This window comes from Bombus pascuorum, chromosome 3 (genome assembly GCF_905332965.1).
Source record: "Bombus pascuorum chromosome 3, iyBomPasc1.1, whole genome shotgun sequence".
Lineage (NCBI taxonomy): Eukaryota > Metazoa > Arthropoda > Insecta > Hymenoptera > Apidae > Bombus > Bombus pascuorum.
Window position 1 is genome coordinate 17392861 of NC_083490.1, and position 17830 is coordinate 17410690.

General features: G+C 33.4%; 2 protein-coding genes across 8 annotated transcripts in view; one reads left to right on the top strand and one right to left on the bottom strand.

The window, feature by feature from the left end:
- Nucleotides 1-3956, top strand: part of LOC132905658 (syntaxin-binding protein 5) — a 77840-nt gene extending 73884 nt beyond the window's left edge. For all 7 annotated transcript variants that reach the window (XM_060957174.1, XM_060957176.1, XM_060957175.1 and 4 more), the window contains one exon: nt 346-3956. In XM_060957174.1, coding sequence (XP_060813157.1) covers nt 346-608 — 263 coding nt within the window. In that variant the 3' untranslated portion in view covers nt 609-3956. The remainder of the gene's footprint in view (nt 1-345) is intronic.
- LOC132905674 (phosphatidylglycerophosphatase and protein-tyrosine phosphatase 1) overlaps nt 1-17830 on the bottom strand; it is a 137771-nt gene that overhangs the window by 78678 nt on the left and 41263 nt on the right. The window lies entirely within an intron of this gene.

Below are 17830 nucleotides of genomic sequence, written 5' to 3' on the forward strand. Positions count from 1 at the left end.
ATACTAGCGAACGAACAAATTGCTTTGGAATGAAAAACTATAAAAACATTGTTTAGGCGAAGAATTTTTTAATTTTGTTGCTGGTGGTTTTTATAAATCAGAAATAACGAAAATAGTTACTTCTTAGGAAAGTGTATGTAATAGCATGAACCATATTTTGATTAAATATACTTTTAATAAGATTAAATGTAGTATATGATAAAAATATTGTTTGAAAAAAGAATATTTCATATTTATGCATTATATTAAGACGATAACGTATCAGAGAATTTAAATGCACAAAAGTATATTGTATTTTTCTCCGGTATTCAATAGATTAAGTAGCCGAATTAATGTTATTTTCAGTTGGTGAATCAAGCGGTCGAGCTTCCCGTACAGTTGCAAAACATATACCAGGACCGAACGCAGCAACGGAAAGTATGCGAGAACGTGTGACAACAGCGACGGGAGAAGTAAACGTGGCTCATCAAATGGTTCTCGAGCGAGGTGAGAAGTTGTCGCAACTGGAGGAGCGAACAGGACGCATGATGTCCGAAGCTGAGGGTTTCTCGCAATCTGCTCACGGATTGATGCTCAAGTACAAAGACAAGAAATGGTATCAGCTATGAGAACGTCGTCCGAGTTCTATTCAAATATGGAATAGCGTACAATTATACTGTAATTTAGCGTTCACATTTCACCTATAAGTTCTGTCGTACCAAATAGGAGAACGTAACTAAAACTCGACAATTAAGTAATTGCGAACTTTACACGCACACACAGGAAACATGTTACATGATAAAGAGTGAAAGCTGTATTCGAATACGTATGTATGTGTAGTTGAATCAAGCGTCTTCGACGAGTACTTGAATGCGTGAGTGCGTGCGTATCTGTTTCAAAGACGAGGCGAGAAAGAAAGCGAGAGAGGATGAGAGAAAGAGAGCGGGATAAGAGTAAAGGAAACATATATGAGATACTTTTACAAGCAGGTAATACACACGCACATCTTTCAGCAAAGAATATAAAAAAACGTCGTATATACACGTATAAACACAAGTAAGATTAAATATATATATATAATATATATATATATATATATATATATATGCGCGATTTCGAAACATGTGTAATAACCTCTATATACATATACATATACACATAACGTATAACGCGAACAAATGAATGATATGCACGTAACATGTGAACCAAATAGTAAGACCCAGGAAAAGTGAGGTGGCCACTATTAAAATTAAACAAATTGTTAGTTCATATAGGTTATATAAGATATAAAAAAATAAGTATTTAGGCAAATATAGGAAACTGATACAACTACGTGCGAGTCAATACATATAATTATGTAATAATTCGCCTTTTAACCGATCGGTCCCGTTAATCCATTCGGACGTCCTGTAACATTAAATCGTTCCCGTCAACCGGTACCTTGTCTTTGTTTGTTCCTCCTTCGCAAACAAAACAAACTTTGCAAAACAAAACTCCTTTGCAAAAAATATATATGTATGTCACAAAGATATCTGTCCACCAGAATACATATCTCATATTCAATTTTTTAAATATAATTGCTTAGTATATATATACTTTTTTATTTTATTTTCAAACAATTAGTCCATTACTATGAAATAAACTAATAAATATTTGCCGAAAGTAGACTCTGAATTATTTTCTTTTCTTTACTAATATGTAATTTTATTCAAAGTATGTGAAATACGTAACATGGTCGGATGCTTTTGTGACTAACTGTACCTACATATGTACTTATATACATATATTTAAAAGAAAAGAACCAAAGCAGATGCACGAATAACTCATCAACGCTAAAAATCCAAATCAGAAAGTTTGAACAAGATCCTGTTGTTGAAGGTGCAGCGACGTTGTTCCGAATGTATTGACAATAAAGATAATTAATTGAGATAATAGCGTACTGAATAAACGTTGAATGCAGTGTAATATATAATTTATCCACGATGTCAGATATTCGGGCTCGTACTATTCTCGTCTATAATAGACCTGTTGTGTCGTTACATCGTTGATAAGTTGTATATTAGTTGTTATTATAATTGTAGTTATCGCTAGATATGCTATGTACATAAAGGAACAAATGCAGTAGGAAAAGTATTATACGTTAAAACAAAGAGCTGTTTGTATAATAACGTGTTGTAAGTTACGCTATTTCAGCGTGAATGATGAATTCAATTGAATTTATGGTATATAACGAAACGAGAACGAAAGAGAGCTACTGTAATTTTAAAAATTATACGTAGATTAGATTACTTAAAGACAATATATAATATACATATACGTACGTACGAGCTGTATGTATGTATGTATGTATGTATGTATGTATAAGTTCATTTGAATTTATCGAGGCTCTGAATCGTCGTACTGCTTCCATAGCAATAATTGTATAGTTGATGTTAATGGTACTAATCACCTGCATAAAACTATATTATAATGTGTCTTGCAGAGAATTAATTAGATTGCAATTTCTTCGAGTTAAGTCAACAATTTCTTGATATAATTTTCCTCGGACAATATACGCAAGCAGAGGTTTACTGGCAAAATTTTAACCGCCATAATACCTTTTGTCACGAGATGTATCTGTTATCGAGTGATTACTATTGTTGTGGTCCACGAAAAAACAGGGTGGACTTGTTCGAAAATATCGTTGTAACACCCATACAAAAAGTTTTTCGAATTTTGGGATTGTGATATACATATATACAAGTATAACGTACACAAGAGAACCGAGAATTAATCTACTTTAATTCGTTTAACTTATTAATTGATATCTTTTTTCGCGACAGCTCTTATTGTCTTAGTATCGGTAGTATTCGAAGTCAAGCAGCTCGATACACCACAGATCTTCTAAAAATATAAAAAGAAAAAAAGTAATCGCTATCATGTGGTGATATATTGACATAAACAAAGTTAACAAGTGTGTTGATATCCTATAAGAGAGAAAGAAGAGAAACCAATAGTGTATTATGCGGATAAAAAAAATATCCTTCTCGGATCTTTTGTGAAAGTGACGAAAAGTTGTTTACTGCTCTAACAATAGAATAGTAGTTAAATGTATAATAGTTGCAAACAAGAAACAGAAGATACATTATTACTTAAGTGTTTGATAATATAACATATTCTAACACTTGTTGTATAAAGACTATTGTTTAGGTGATTCTGAATTATTTATCATATCAAACAGGTTGAGATGTGTTTGAAAATAATTTATTGTAATAAGGGAAGTATTTAAAATTAGAACAAAGAAAAATATAACAAACGAGTAAAGATAATTGTTAATTGGAAGTTCTATTTAACCTTTATCTATAATATTTCGTTCCGCTTCTCAAACAATAGATGAACCAGAAAATACAATGTACTATACATATACTTCATCGGTCAAATTATTTTCATACACAAACACAATTGCAAGGCTAGTTAATGTTTTTTATTACTCGATTAAGTTAAAAATCCTTCTCGCGATACAAAATGATTGTTCCCCTTTTCGATGAAAGGTACATTGTTTCGCAGATATCTGTACTTAATTTTAGAAATCGATCCAACGTTTCAGCTATTTGAGGAACTTGATTTTCACAAGAAAGTAAACCCGATCATCTGGTAACGTACATTACATACACATACATAGATATTTATTCGTTCTGTTTGGATATGTTCGAACGACCGGTAGCTACCTCTCCTACTCGCTACACTCTTTGTATCGAATGTTCATCGGCTATTCTGTCTAACCTATTTCAACGCTGTGGCCTGAATCTGTAAATCTAATATTGTACATGAAATTTTGTCCTTAGATGCAGCGAAATATCTAATACTCTCGATTTATACTATTACTAATCTAGTACAATTCTTATTTTTCAAGAAATATAATACCATGTTATTGTAAAAGTACTGCCTCGAGGACAGACTGTATCTTGGCTCCGATTAATAAATGAGTTTGAACCAAATTAAGGATTCGTATCTTTTAATAAATACAATAATTCTTTATAAAAACCTTATCATTTATTAGATTCATGCACACACACACATGCCTTTACTTTTATTCTTTTGATAAGAAATTGTATTTTTATCTTTTACCATGGTTGATAGCTAAATTTTATAGATTACAAGTATAATTGTACTCTACCCTAAATCATACAAAGATACTCGAGTTTTAAATCAAAATGTTCAATTACGCTACTGGACTAGTTACATGTTTAAACAAATAACGCGAAAAAATAACAAGATAGATATATGTATATACAAATAGATCATACTTCTTCATAACAGTTCTTGCATTTATTTTGCTTTGGTTTTATTTGCTTGGAAAATATATTTTATCTGAAAGTAACAGAGAAAACCCGGAAACATTAATCTCGTAAGTTACAATTAAACCTCTCAAGAGTTAAAGTAAGCATTCTTGTAAAGTTTTCTGCGAGATATCAAACACATTGTGCTTCTACAGTGTGGTCAGATTTTGCTGCTTTTCTTCTAACTATTGATTATCCGTAATGTTAATCAAAAATGACGATGATCGAAAGCGAAAAAGAAATTCCTTCATCGGTTATTGGTACCCAAAAAGATCCTGATCATTTATAGTGGTTATTACTAATCAGAACGCTAAAATATTAAGATTCTTTAATTATTTATTTTTTTTAATTTTCTTTAACATTCAGTGATCACAGTTCTCCATTTACACAAAGGTTATCTTTGTCTCAATGACTTCCTCTAGAAAAATTTTAGAAATAACTGCTATTTTTGATTCTTACCGAATACAGTGAGTTTTAAACTTTACGAGATCGAATTGTTTTAGAAATTGACAGGAGTTTTTGACCGAGATTTGAAATTTTGTGTTAGGAAAAGGTAAGCAAATATCATAAGCAAACTTAAAGTTGCAGTATAACGAATTGGTTGCTTGGTTTAAATGATGATTTCGAATAACTTTTTTGACTATTGATAACCAATATCAACGCTTCTATATTCCTAACCACTATCGGATAATCATTATCGACAATAATAAAAATTTATTTTTGTGGATAAACAATCAACCACTAAAAGTTGAATCTGTCTTTTTTCGATACAGTCCGAAAAATATTAATCACATAATTTTTCTTTCACAAAGCCCTTCAAGTCGTTTTGGTCTGTTAAAATTCCCGTGCTCGAAAAAGTTAATAGACAAAACCCCCGTAATTCGTAGATTAGCTTTTCTCTTTTAATTCGAATTACCAAAGTTCGATCAACGTATCGAAAATATTGATCTGACTTGTATATACGATGTGCACGTGTACGAAATCGCAAGATAACTTACATTGAAAGATATGGTTATTAAAAATGCAGATTATGGAAAATTAGGCAGACGATGTTTAATCAGATCCTTGGAAATTGAGGTTCGAACAGAGAACGATTACTGTTATTGACACCAGCCAGGTAATTAAATTAGTTTCTGCGACTCTTCCGCTGTTAGGATAGGCATCGGCCTGGAATAATACACTGCCGAGTTTCTGTCTTTTTTACTCTGCAGCGGCAAAGGTGCTCTCAACCACACCCGCCGCGTACACTTCTCATTTCCAATTTAAAAATAATGAGAATTTACTGCGAATAGGTGCCGCTGTCGCGTACAGATACTCATCGAGTTTGAGCTCGCTTGTGGGAAGTGGAATGAATTGAAAAAAATTCAATTTAGCGTCAGTATACCGCATTCTTTTCCCTTCTCTTCCCTTCCCTCTTTCACCCGACCCTTCTCTTCCCTTCTCTCTTTCTCGTCTTTTTCTATCTGTGCCTCGTTCTCTTAAGGTAGTGCGGAATATCGAATGTATCAAAATCGTGTATACATCGTACGAATGTCACTCTGAAATAAATCTGTAAGAAAGTAAAAGACAAAGAAAGGAAAAGGAAGAAAGAAGGAAAGAAACTAAAGTACTGCTACTGCTGAAATAAGAGAGTGATCGTTTACTCGCTTATTCGTTAACTTGTGTTGGTAATTGATCGGTGTCGTTTTACGGTAACCTTTAAACAGCAATATCCGAGAGTTGAGGTATTTGTGCGATGTCTCGTGGAACAAGAAGAATCTTCGCAATCGCGATCGCAATGACAATCGAAAGGTAGTGGATGGTGGTGAAAGGATGCTAGCGAACGATCGAAGGGAAGAAACGAATAAAGAGCCCGAGAGAAACGGCAGTCTGTCTTGAGTACGCGTAATAAAATGTAAATGCGTGCCAATTCGCGGCCAATATCGAGAGTTAGCTTGCCAAGGTAGTTTTCCGTTTACTCGTCGGATCGGCATAACACTGAGTAAGTGGTGAGTATTGGAACGAACGCGAACGTGTGCACCAAACGGGCCCGCGGGCTTCGCCGTCATTTGCATGAGTAACGGTGGAACCAAGAGGTTAGGGTAGCGAGACGAGTAATTTATAGTCAATAATTCTTGGCGAAGCAATTTTCGCATCGAGCGCGAACGTTTCCTCCGGAACGAAGAAGGAGAAATAGGAGAAGGACGGGATCTGGAAAGGGAAGAGGAGGAGGAGGAGGAGGAGGAGGAGGCGGTGCCGTAGAGGCGGCAGGAAATGAGGCGGAATGTTAAATAGCTGCTGTAGCTTCTCCCTAGCCTGTCATCTCAGGTAGCCCTTAAACTGCACGTGGGAATTATTCGCCATGCGACTACCTATCTTTTCAACATCCAGATACATCTCGTTCGCGCGACAACTAGTCTGAATTATACCTTCAACTTCTTACCTCTTTTATCTTCGTTACTTTTACCTTACAATTTTCTTTTATTTTCTTCACATTCCTTTCAGCTAATAATTTGAATTTCTTCCACGAAGGAATCTCATGAACGTGAAATAAATTTTTACTAATATTTATACCACAATAATATACATGTATAGTACGAATGTATTATAGTATGACTTTCTAACCGATGTTAATATTAATATCATTATCGTTTCTTTTCGATGCTTGAAAAAAGAGCTAATTAAAAATAGATCAATATAGTAAAAATGTAGAAATATAAAAATATAGTAATAAACATATAGTAAAAATAGATCAAGAAGTGAAATAGAGAATAATATACTGTATAAGATCCATAAAGATTGGAAATTAATAAAATACACTAATAGTTAATTAAGTAAGAGGGAAAGGATATGAGACACGAAATTGTATGAAAATATTTAACGGTATTGATTGTCGTCCTCGCGTCATGGAACGCATCCATAAAATAATATACAGTGAGAAAAAGAATACAAACGCAACAAAGTATGTACTCCCAAGAGTTCATGGCGTTTTCTCGATGGCAACTTTTCACACTTTTATTTACCAGTCAGCGCTGCACTTACGTGAAAAGTTTAAGTCTGGTGTGGAAAGGTGAAGATTACCCGGGGCAACATAAACCGATACCGACGACATAAAGGTGCACAGCCGATATTAGATATCAAGGCATCCGCCTTAGCTTTCATCCGCCATCGAGTGTCCCACCGAGAGCTATCAAACTGATAGAATATGTTCCGTGCCAGCACAACCCCAACCTTACCCCACCACTATATCGATATACCCATCTGCACGATTATCATATGTAGAACGCCTTATTTAAAGTAGCTTTTATCGCGAGCTTAACTTAAGTCCTGAATTTGGTTCAAAATATCACACCTACTACACCTTTCGTATCTCTTTAAACGAATCTCTTTGGTTCTTCTTTTTAATTTCTATTTCACCGCATACCGAAAAGACACTTACTTACGACAAGCTCAAAGCGGAAGATTGCAAAATCGAGCTTTCATTTATCGTTTTTTTTTATACTAAAATAACGAAATCGGCATGAGCTGCGATTCAAAAGTATTACGATATCCGTTGGTTCCACACGAAACGTGATATTTATTCTAGATAGTCGAGAAAACGATTAATCTTTGAGACTTTTATATTCGTTAAAATTGCGATCTAAAACTCATGATAAAAATTTGTTGAAATTATTTGCAAGTATTACAGATATATAATAAATTAATAACGATATCTTGATCTTCTAGTAGTTTCCTGACTTAAAGTCTGTCGAAAAATTTGCGATGAAATGAGAAATTTTCAGGATGCGAATCATAAAATTATTCGCAGCATATACAATCAGTGAACGAAAGACGTAACGAATATAGGATACGAAAGAACGTTAATTTATGATATCGAATACAAGAGTTTATAGCCTAAAATTTCACATGACCAATAAGTTCTATAAATTTTAATAATTTCCCGGTTTTCCAGGTTTGTGTAATTTTTCATTGATGTCCTAATACTTATGTCTGTCAGAATAAACCAAATTCTTTTAAGTTACCACCTAGTATTTTGAGATACGTTTATAACATATTGGTGACACGAATGTCGTGATGATTCAGCATTAGAAATTATGTCGAGTTTTTAATAACTATATGTCATACTTTTTATACGACCATAGGAATGATTGCACCTCAGGAATGAATCTCTATAAAAATAACTGTATGCCTTTTTTAAAAAAAAATGCATAGTTGCATTTGTGACATTTGTTTGACAGGATAATGGAGGTTGCTAAGCTATGCACAATATTTTTGAACTTTCTACTCTTATCTGAAATAGAGTTACAACAAATTAGGTTGTTAGGATTATCCGATATATCCGTGTACTGACTAAATTTCATTAGAAAATTATGATTTTTAATAAATATCTAAATTGAATATTTAGTATTGTATTTTTCGTTCTCATCATATGAGTGCTGTTGATGTAATTCTGTTATTAGATAGGTAGGTATAATGTACCTATACGCCTCACCGTTATCGAATTTTCCTTATGGGACTACGCGTCAGCAATAATCGATGCATGCAATACTATCATAAAAATACTAAACGCTTTGAAGAGAACTAGTAACTTTTTAAAGTAAGTTATACAGGCTATATATATATATTTAATAATTGTTCACAGGAAATGCATGAAGTAAGAAATTTTCATTTGTAAATTTATCTTACGTTACATTTAGCATTTGTTCAAAATAATTATTATTACTGGTTTTATATTGTATATATTATATATTAGTATTATAACGATATACATAAGTAATTGATCATTCTTGACGATTTCTAAGGTCTTCAATCCCTAGGAACATGTATCTTACGCTGTTGCTACAGCAAAAATTAATGCATTAGCATAACCACAATTATTAGCCATCGAAAAATCACTTTGAATAATTTTATGCTACGCTTTCTTGTTTTTAACCTGTTCCAATATAATTACCACGTTTGTAGACCCTTAATTATACTTCTCCCGTGACTCGTTACGAACATACTATACTCTTAAACTTTTTCTCCTGTGTTGGACATATTGAGAATTATAATAATTAATACACGGGAATTACTATAATAAAAAAATACTTTACTCCAACTGACAAAACTTTCCATTGAATTACAGATTAAACAATTATGGGTATTTACCGTTAAACATTCTAATTTACCGAGTTTAGAGACTTTTTCTAATAAAATGTTATTCGTCATAAAGAACGTTATGAATTTATAAAATAAATGAAAAGAGGGAAAGTAGTAGTGCTCTGGCGATTAAGCAGCCATTTACGATAAAAATGAAAGAAAATATTTGCAAGACTAAAGTAAATTCAGTAAATCACTCTGCTGTAAAGATGTATTGCATTGTCCGGAGGTTTCTCAAACAAAACACGAAGCAAGGCAGACTAAACCTATCATTTTCCTGTTCATTATAACAATTACCTGCTGATGGAGGGATGGCGAGGGTGAACGGGGACCCGGTGAAAATAATGATTGAAAATAACAGGAATCACATAAACGTGCAATCATGCAGCGTCGAAGCATACCGAGGGTTGTCGGAAATGATCACAGATTTCAGGGCAGTGTGATCATCCGACTCGAAGACAAGCATTACGCTAATGACCTCCATTATCCTCAGATTATAGAATTATAACGCTGTTGCAATAAATTATTCGTCCTGCCGTGATCATTTCTCAGTCCGCAATCTACTTTACATCGACGCGACGCGACGCAAAGAAAAAATAAATAATGCATAAACAGTAAAATTCCGCTCTCTTAGCAGTTCTTGTCGAACAGGTTAAAATGCACGTGAGTAATAAAAATATGTAATCATAAACTATAAATAATTTTAAACATTTCGATAGCGAACTCCAATCTTAAGGATATATCTATTTTATAAAGTATCTGTTTTAAAAATAGGAAATTTCGTTGATTAAAAGAGCGTAAATTAACCAAATTTCTCTTAGTCTCTGTCTCTTCTTATTCCGAGCCTTTTCGTGCTTTAAAGAGTAAAGCAAAAATGTCGTACAAGTATTTCGAGATATTTCGTTATAAGATTATAATAAAAATATGAAATTTTACTGCTAAGAATTATTGTCAATATAATAATAAACGAAATAAATGTACTTAGATAATTGACGTTTATATTTTAAATCAATACAAGCTAAGAGTTATTTAGATTAGTATTTTATTTATTAATGTTGAAATTATCAGACACTTCCATATACACACTATCTATCAAATTTTATTACACACGGAATATTAATTCAGTAACTTTAGCTTGTATTAGTATAAAATATAAATATTAAACATAACGATCAAAATGAAATATAAAATATAAATGTAATATTTACTTTTGTCTTGTATTGTGATACATTGAGAATAATTACTAAAAGTCAAATATTATTTATTTAATTATAGTTAAGGTAGTAATGCAATAGTCGTGTCGCAACCGGAGGGAGGCAAATTCTGCTTTTAGGAGAAAAAGTTGAGGAGAGGTTTTTAATGGATAGGTCGCTCAATACCTTTGGCGAATCCCACATATCCCACCGATCAGCATTGGTGGCGATGCATAATGCATTTTTTCCTCCTTACACAGAAGAAAGTTATAGTTAAAGTTCGTCTATACGGAACTTATAATTTTTATTTTATTTACATAACATATTTAACATATACAACATATTGTTTGAATCTTTTTAATAAGGTATTTACCTACAAAAGACAATTTTTCTAAAAAAAGTTAAAAAAGTAAGGGTATTACCAACTGATTGTTCCGACAAACGTATTTTACAAAAATCCTTGGTTTTGAAAGTATGTATATGTAAGTAATTTAGTCAAAATATTATTACTATCTTTTACAATCGTTAGTTGAAATAAAAATTAGTCACCAGTTCCATATCTAAATTGATTTGAAAAGGCATTCTTATATAGGTTTAAGGTAAGCGTAATATTAAATAAACATAAAAACGCACTACTTTGGGAACGTTTTGTAAACGTTGTTGACTTACAGTTCGACAAAATTTAGAACGAACATACCAAAAACTTTGTATTAGTAATATTTGCTCGAGTATCGAGTTATAGATGTTAAAAATTTCCGGTTCAAAATTGTTTCAACAATCAAATAATACCTGCGGGCTTGAACTTTGAAAGTTCAAAAATAATAGTAATTTGTAAAATTAAATAATGATGTTTGCCATATTTTTAGTTTCTTCTTCTTCTTCTTCTTTTAGAAAAAGAGACAAAGGCTCGTGGACTAGTAAACTGTGATATAAATACGAAGATCATATATAACTGATCTGTGATAACTAACCAACTAATTGATTCCATAGAATTAAGCACGTCGTTTCCACTACTCGCGCCACTACTATTTCGAGAAGGAGAAAGTCGAAAAGAGCTGAGAACAGCCACTTCCCAGAACACTCATGTTTGTACTTATCTCTCTCTCTCTCCATCGATGTTCGTTGATTCGAAGCCTGCAGTAATTTCAGAGGAAAATACTCAAAACGATTTTAATGTTCATTTGAAAACGAATAATATATAAACCTCTAATTGAAAATCTAATGTCTAACATCTACAGAGCAAATCGATCGATCCTTGGTAACAATGAATCTTCTCCATAAAGAGTACGCACATGTAATTAAGATAATACTAGTTCTTCTAAAACGCATAGCGCGTCATCGCATATACGTGGCAAACTATATTTAACTGCAGCATTGTTCGCAACAGATCAGTTTATGAAGCCTCATTTAAGCTTTGGTATTTATTCATCCGCAATTCCTATGACTGACGTTGGATATTTGTCGGTACAAACGTTAAGGAAGCTGAAACGTATCGAGGTGTACACAGAGAACAAAGAAATTAAAAACTAGTTAGCTACCCGGGGCGAACGTTTTCAAATGATCACGCAATATCGCTGCGTGCTATAGGCTTCTCCCTCTATCGCAACTGGGACCAATTCTTCGCTCAAACTTGTTCACGATCGTTACGGCTGCATATATACTTGTGTTGTGTATACAACAGAATTTATTTCACGCTCTGAACGCGTCTCACAATACTACACGATGCCACGTGGTCATTCGACTCGAACGGAAATATTCGCCGTGATAATCGATTACCACAATTGAAAGAAGTGAAATCATCGACAGCCAGTAGGGTGCATTTGGCCCTTTCAAAACCAAGAGTAGTAACACGATCGAGTTCAACGGATAAATAATATTGTTGTTTTATTGTTTACTTGTTGTTTGATTTCTATTGACCATAAAATAAGATAAATTCTACTACTTTGAACAATAAAACTACAAATATATTCGATGACGATATTATGTGACAAGATTATCTTTGAACGTAGTATCTTCACAAAATATGTTAACACGTGCAAAGTTTGCTCTTGAATTTTAAAAACTTTTGTACAAACATATTTACGTGCACTTTTGTACGAAGATCAAAAGTTAATACGCGTACTATTTATGCAGAAACTGTTGATACATAATTACCACAATGGTCGTTATTTACGTATCCAGAGCTTGCGGTGTTTCACATTGCGCGCACTTACCTTACGCGTGTGTTCCGAGTGAAATATGACAAGTAAGATTTGATGAGTTTGTATTGAACTAACGTAGAAAGGATAATATAAATTTCAGTAGTAAATACGAAAAATGATAACGAATTTATAACGTCAAGTATTAGTATTTTTATTCGTGATGTATACATTAAAACAAACTCTTCTTAAAATACTCGTAAATTTATTTGGTACAACCTAAAGAAACTAAATTTCAATATATTATTATTTCTTGTATAATTTCTTTCTATAGTATTATTTCTCGTTAAATTTTAGTTTGTTAGTCTCTCGTTCGTTTTATATCCTAGAAAATTGATTTCACGAAGAATCATTCGAGGGTCTAAAAAAAAAAAAAAAAAAAAAAAAAGAGAGAGAATGAAAAAGATATCAACTATAAATTAACGTGAAACAAATAACGTATATTATGATTATATAGAATCGTGTATATGAGATAAATTAGAAAATAAGTTTCCATTCTATTCTAAAATTCTCGCACGATTATCGTTGAAACGATCCATTTCCCAAACATAAAAAAAAAAAAAAATGATATTTAAGAGAAAAGCAAATCCTAATAGTGAAAATTAATGAAATGGCGTGAACGAAGAGGAAAGGGGGAGGAAAATATAAACGATTAAACGGATGTAGAGAAAGAGTAGAGGCGAGTCGGCTTAAGCTGAGTGAAGTGAAGTGAAGTGAAGTGAAGTGAAGTGAAGTCGGGACAGTAGAATGAAGTGGGGTGGAATGAAGGCAAGCACATCAGGACGTTAAGAAACGAGCGGGCCTCCCCTTCTGCATCTACTTTCGTGTTTACACGTATCCTGCAGGCCATAAATAAGCTGGTACGGTGTCGGACACGGTCGCTCGCGCACGGGAAAACTTGACTAATTGCGAGAAACCTCTCTGACATCTCTGCCTGTTCCTTTCCGTCTAGATATCCTTCGTTGGCCTGTCCCTCCCATTACCAGACCTGCCTGTTTTCCTCTTGCATGCCGATCTTCCTTCTGTCCTCCTGTAATGTACAGTATGACACATCCCGCGGTTTTTCGTCGGCCGTTCATCATCCCGAGACTAATCTCTTCTACTTGAGCTCCGCTGACGCGTCGTTTGTCTTCCTTTTGCTGTACCTGTACGTGCGCGTTCCACGTTCCACGGACGAGCCACTAGGTTCCGTGTAAGTATCCGCAATGCAATCTTTCCGAAAGATTTGCTTCGTCCTTTGGCTGTTGCTCCTTTAAAAATTCTTGCAAACTCTTTTCGATTCAGCTTCAATAACATATGTATTATACATACATGAATTATATAATATATCATATTATATATATGTATTATACATGTGTTATAGAAGCTGAATCGAAAAGAGTTTGAGATATTCGCTGCAGCCGTATGAATTTGTTAAATTTTGATGGATTATTATGAACCATAGAATGTATTGTTCGTATGATGCGCATAAACTGTGACCACTTCATGGTTAATAAACTCGTTTGTTCGATTAGACGATACAACAACTTACATTCTGACAAGATATCTCGCTCCTATCTTAGTTTTACGATTTATTTCAATGTTCACGATTTCCTTGATTATCCTTTTCCTTCCTTCCCTTTTCCTTGCTTCGTGACAGTAATTACCTAATGGTATAACCGGGCACGAATCAGGAACGGAGTTGTCATTGAAGGCGTTGAGAGAAACACGGACGCTTCTATCACGAATAGAAATAGCGAGTTACATCTTGTCATTAAAGTAACTAAATTATCGTTTATAGGTTTGCTTTCTATAAAACGGCGCGCGCACAGCGCAGCGTTGCGTCAACGCTTAACATTCTACGGATGATTGTTGTAATATCTGCGGCACAAACAGGCTATTGTGCTGACCGCGACGGCAGCCCTTTGCGAGATACCGATTAATCTTCTTTTTCAACAACCAGCTTTCTTGTCACCGAGTTAACCAACGAGTTGCTTGGTAGTCGACAGGTAAGACTTTCGAAGCAGCTGCACTACGTTGTTAAAATTGCTCGTTGCAGCCACAGAATACGCAGGTAATATATTACTTTCACGATTAGCGATAAAAAATTGAGCTCAGGACTATCGCGAAGCGTGATCGACGAGTACGTATCGTTGGTCATCCAAACAGCATAGCATAAAATCTCTAAGCTGATTGCAAACAAAGATATTGTTGATAAAAATAATCAAATTGATTCAACTATGTTATCGTTTGAACGCTTTGTCCGTGTTTGAGAAAAATCATATTATCCAAATGTCATATCGTCGTGTGATAATCAACAAACAATGAACATCGTTGTGTTCCATGAATAACGAAACTTCATCTTTCTTTTTTCACTTTTATCTTGTTTACTTGAATTTAGTTCAGGATATGATGCGGATGCATTTTATCGAATTAGAAACTTATTTTTCCGATGGGAATAGACAAATTTAGAAAATATACAAGTAATTTAAAGATACAAAAGATCAGTACGATACACTGTACAATGAAGATTGTCTTCCACGTATCTGTTAGAGGTGCAAAAAATATGCAATGTAAACAGAATTCTCTAACTATTTGGTTTTATTCCAATGCAAAAGGTTAATGTTCTAAAATGTTAGGAAAATTCGTTATACAAATATGTAACATTTAAAATCCTTTGACTCAAGAATTTGAAAACTCGTCGCATTCGCTTTCACGATATTATTAATAAATGACGAATAGTGATCAAAGTGTTAGAAACTATCAGTGTCGCGTAGTGATCACGAATAAACTACGGACATTTTCGTAGTGAAAAAGCAAAGATGTAAGAAATATAAGCATATAGTATGTAGGGGATATGCTAAATTATGCAAAATATGTGCACACATAAATACATATGTATGTTTGCGAAATACGTATAAATAATGTTATGATATGCTTTTACGTATAATCATTTACGTAATAACATAGGTATATAGAATAATGGTCTCTTTACGATTTTCTATAGTAATCTCATATCACTAGTTTGAAAACTGAATTTATAGGTTTAGAAAGACCACCCCCCCATATCGTAAGCCAAAATGGGAACGTATTTAATTGTTCCAATATCGAGTTAGAATTTCTTTTAGTGTTTGTACGTGTAGGGTACGTAGCATTTAAAATTGTTGCAATTTTCAAAATTATATGGTAATAGGCAATTTTCTTTAAAATGTAACTTTTCTCTTTGATTTCTCACTATAACACCAATTTCTTGGTAATTTCAGTAATTATTTCTATCGACGCACATTTTTTAAGACATTTACCCATCTTATTACGTTGTCATGTTAACTGAAAAGGTTTTTAAATGGACTTTAATGTACGCTAGGACGGAAAATTTCTTTTCGACTATGACCGATACCGCATTCTTCGTCATTAAACGATTCTGTTATTTTGGAAACGATATCGTATCCGGAAATAACAAATTGGCTCACCAAGTTAGATAAATAATCAAAAATACACAAATACTTTTCTTATAAGTTGTAAAGCTGAGTATAGAAATTAGCGTCTTTGTACAGGATAATGCCATCTCTAGTCAAATTTTTTATCTTGTAATCAGTTGCGGTAAAAGGAAAATATTTGCGAGTTTCCTCACTGTAAAATAATGAAAATGCACGACAAGGAAATATATAAGAAGCTTTTAAGAACGTTACGCTGAATATGTCTTTGATATTTACTACTCAAACCAAGGTCCTATGATACAATTAAATTCAGATTATACCGAACAGGTTTCTTGTAAATTGACTATACCCTGCTATACTATAGTCACGATTCATAAATTATTGCAAAAATAAAAATATGTAAAAATGTACGAAACGTGCAACATATTCGTATTTATCTGTTACTTCTGTCAAATATGAAAAACATATGCAATACAAAGAAAGTACATGTACCTATGTATTTGTATAGATAATGGTCTCTAGTAGCGACAATAAGCAACAGAGTAAGTGGGCTTACGGTCTACTGAATAAAAGTCGGTGAATTTTCTGGCGCCAAGTAATTCGTTTGAAGCACTCTTCAGCAAGCATTGGTTTCCTTCGTCGACGTTCATGCCTTTCTAACATACTGCAGCGCCGGAAGGAAGCTCTTGACAAGCCACTCGCCTTACGTTACGTCCAAAGCCTCTTTCTTGTTGCGTTCAGAATGGGATGTTACGCGCTGCTATTAGACGCGACTAATCGACAGACACTGACAAACAGGAAACAACGCTTGCTCGTTCGACGATAAAAAGAAAACACCGCCCTTCTGATCTACGATAACTAATATCGAACGCGTAACAAATTTTGCTTTTCAGACGAATGTTATTTTTTTTTCTATATTCGATTCTAGCCCTAGTTTATATTTCTGTTGAAATTCTTATTCGATTAATCAAACATAGTGGTTAAATACGATGGTTCGTCAGATGGTTAAGCGTTACCGAAATACAAAACTTTCCAATGATAAAATAGTAGATAAAATAACAATGTTAAAACGGATATAAAATTCGATAACAAGACAGAAGTGGATGAAAATGGAAAATCTTAAGTAATATTTTAATTATTTCCACTTGCTTACGTATTTCGTCGTAATTGTGCATAGTTGAGGATTATTGTTAAAAATGCCTGACCAATTAAAAGAAAGATAGATAACAATCTGTAAAAGAATTAATATTTATTTATCAAACTATCCTATACAGGAAAGTAATTAACTACATATTTCATATTAAAGCATATCGTGTCTCTTATGTTCGTCGAAGGTAAAAAAGAAACAGATGTACTGTTTTTAAATAATTATTGAAAAATAATTTTATACCGTTTTTCTTTTCTCACCTATTTGAAACATGTACAACGCTTTATAGCAGTTTCTCTGTTACGTGTAATTCCAAACGAAGATTCTCGCCCCTTTTTTCATACAGACGTAATTGCCATGATTTTTAATCGAAATCTGAATTTGATGAAAAGAAGAGAAATTACAATTTCGCTTAGGTTAATAGCAGGCACGGAAGATGTAGGCCGATTCGATTTAAAGG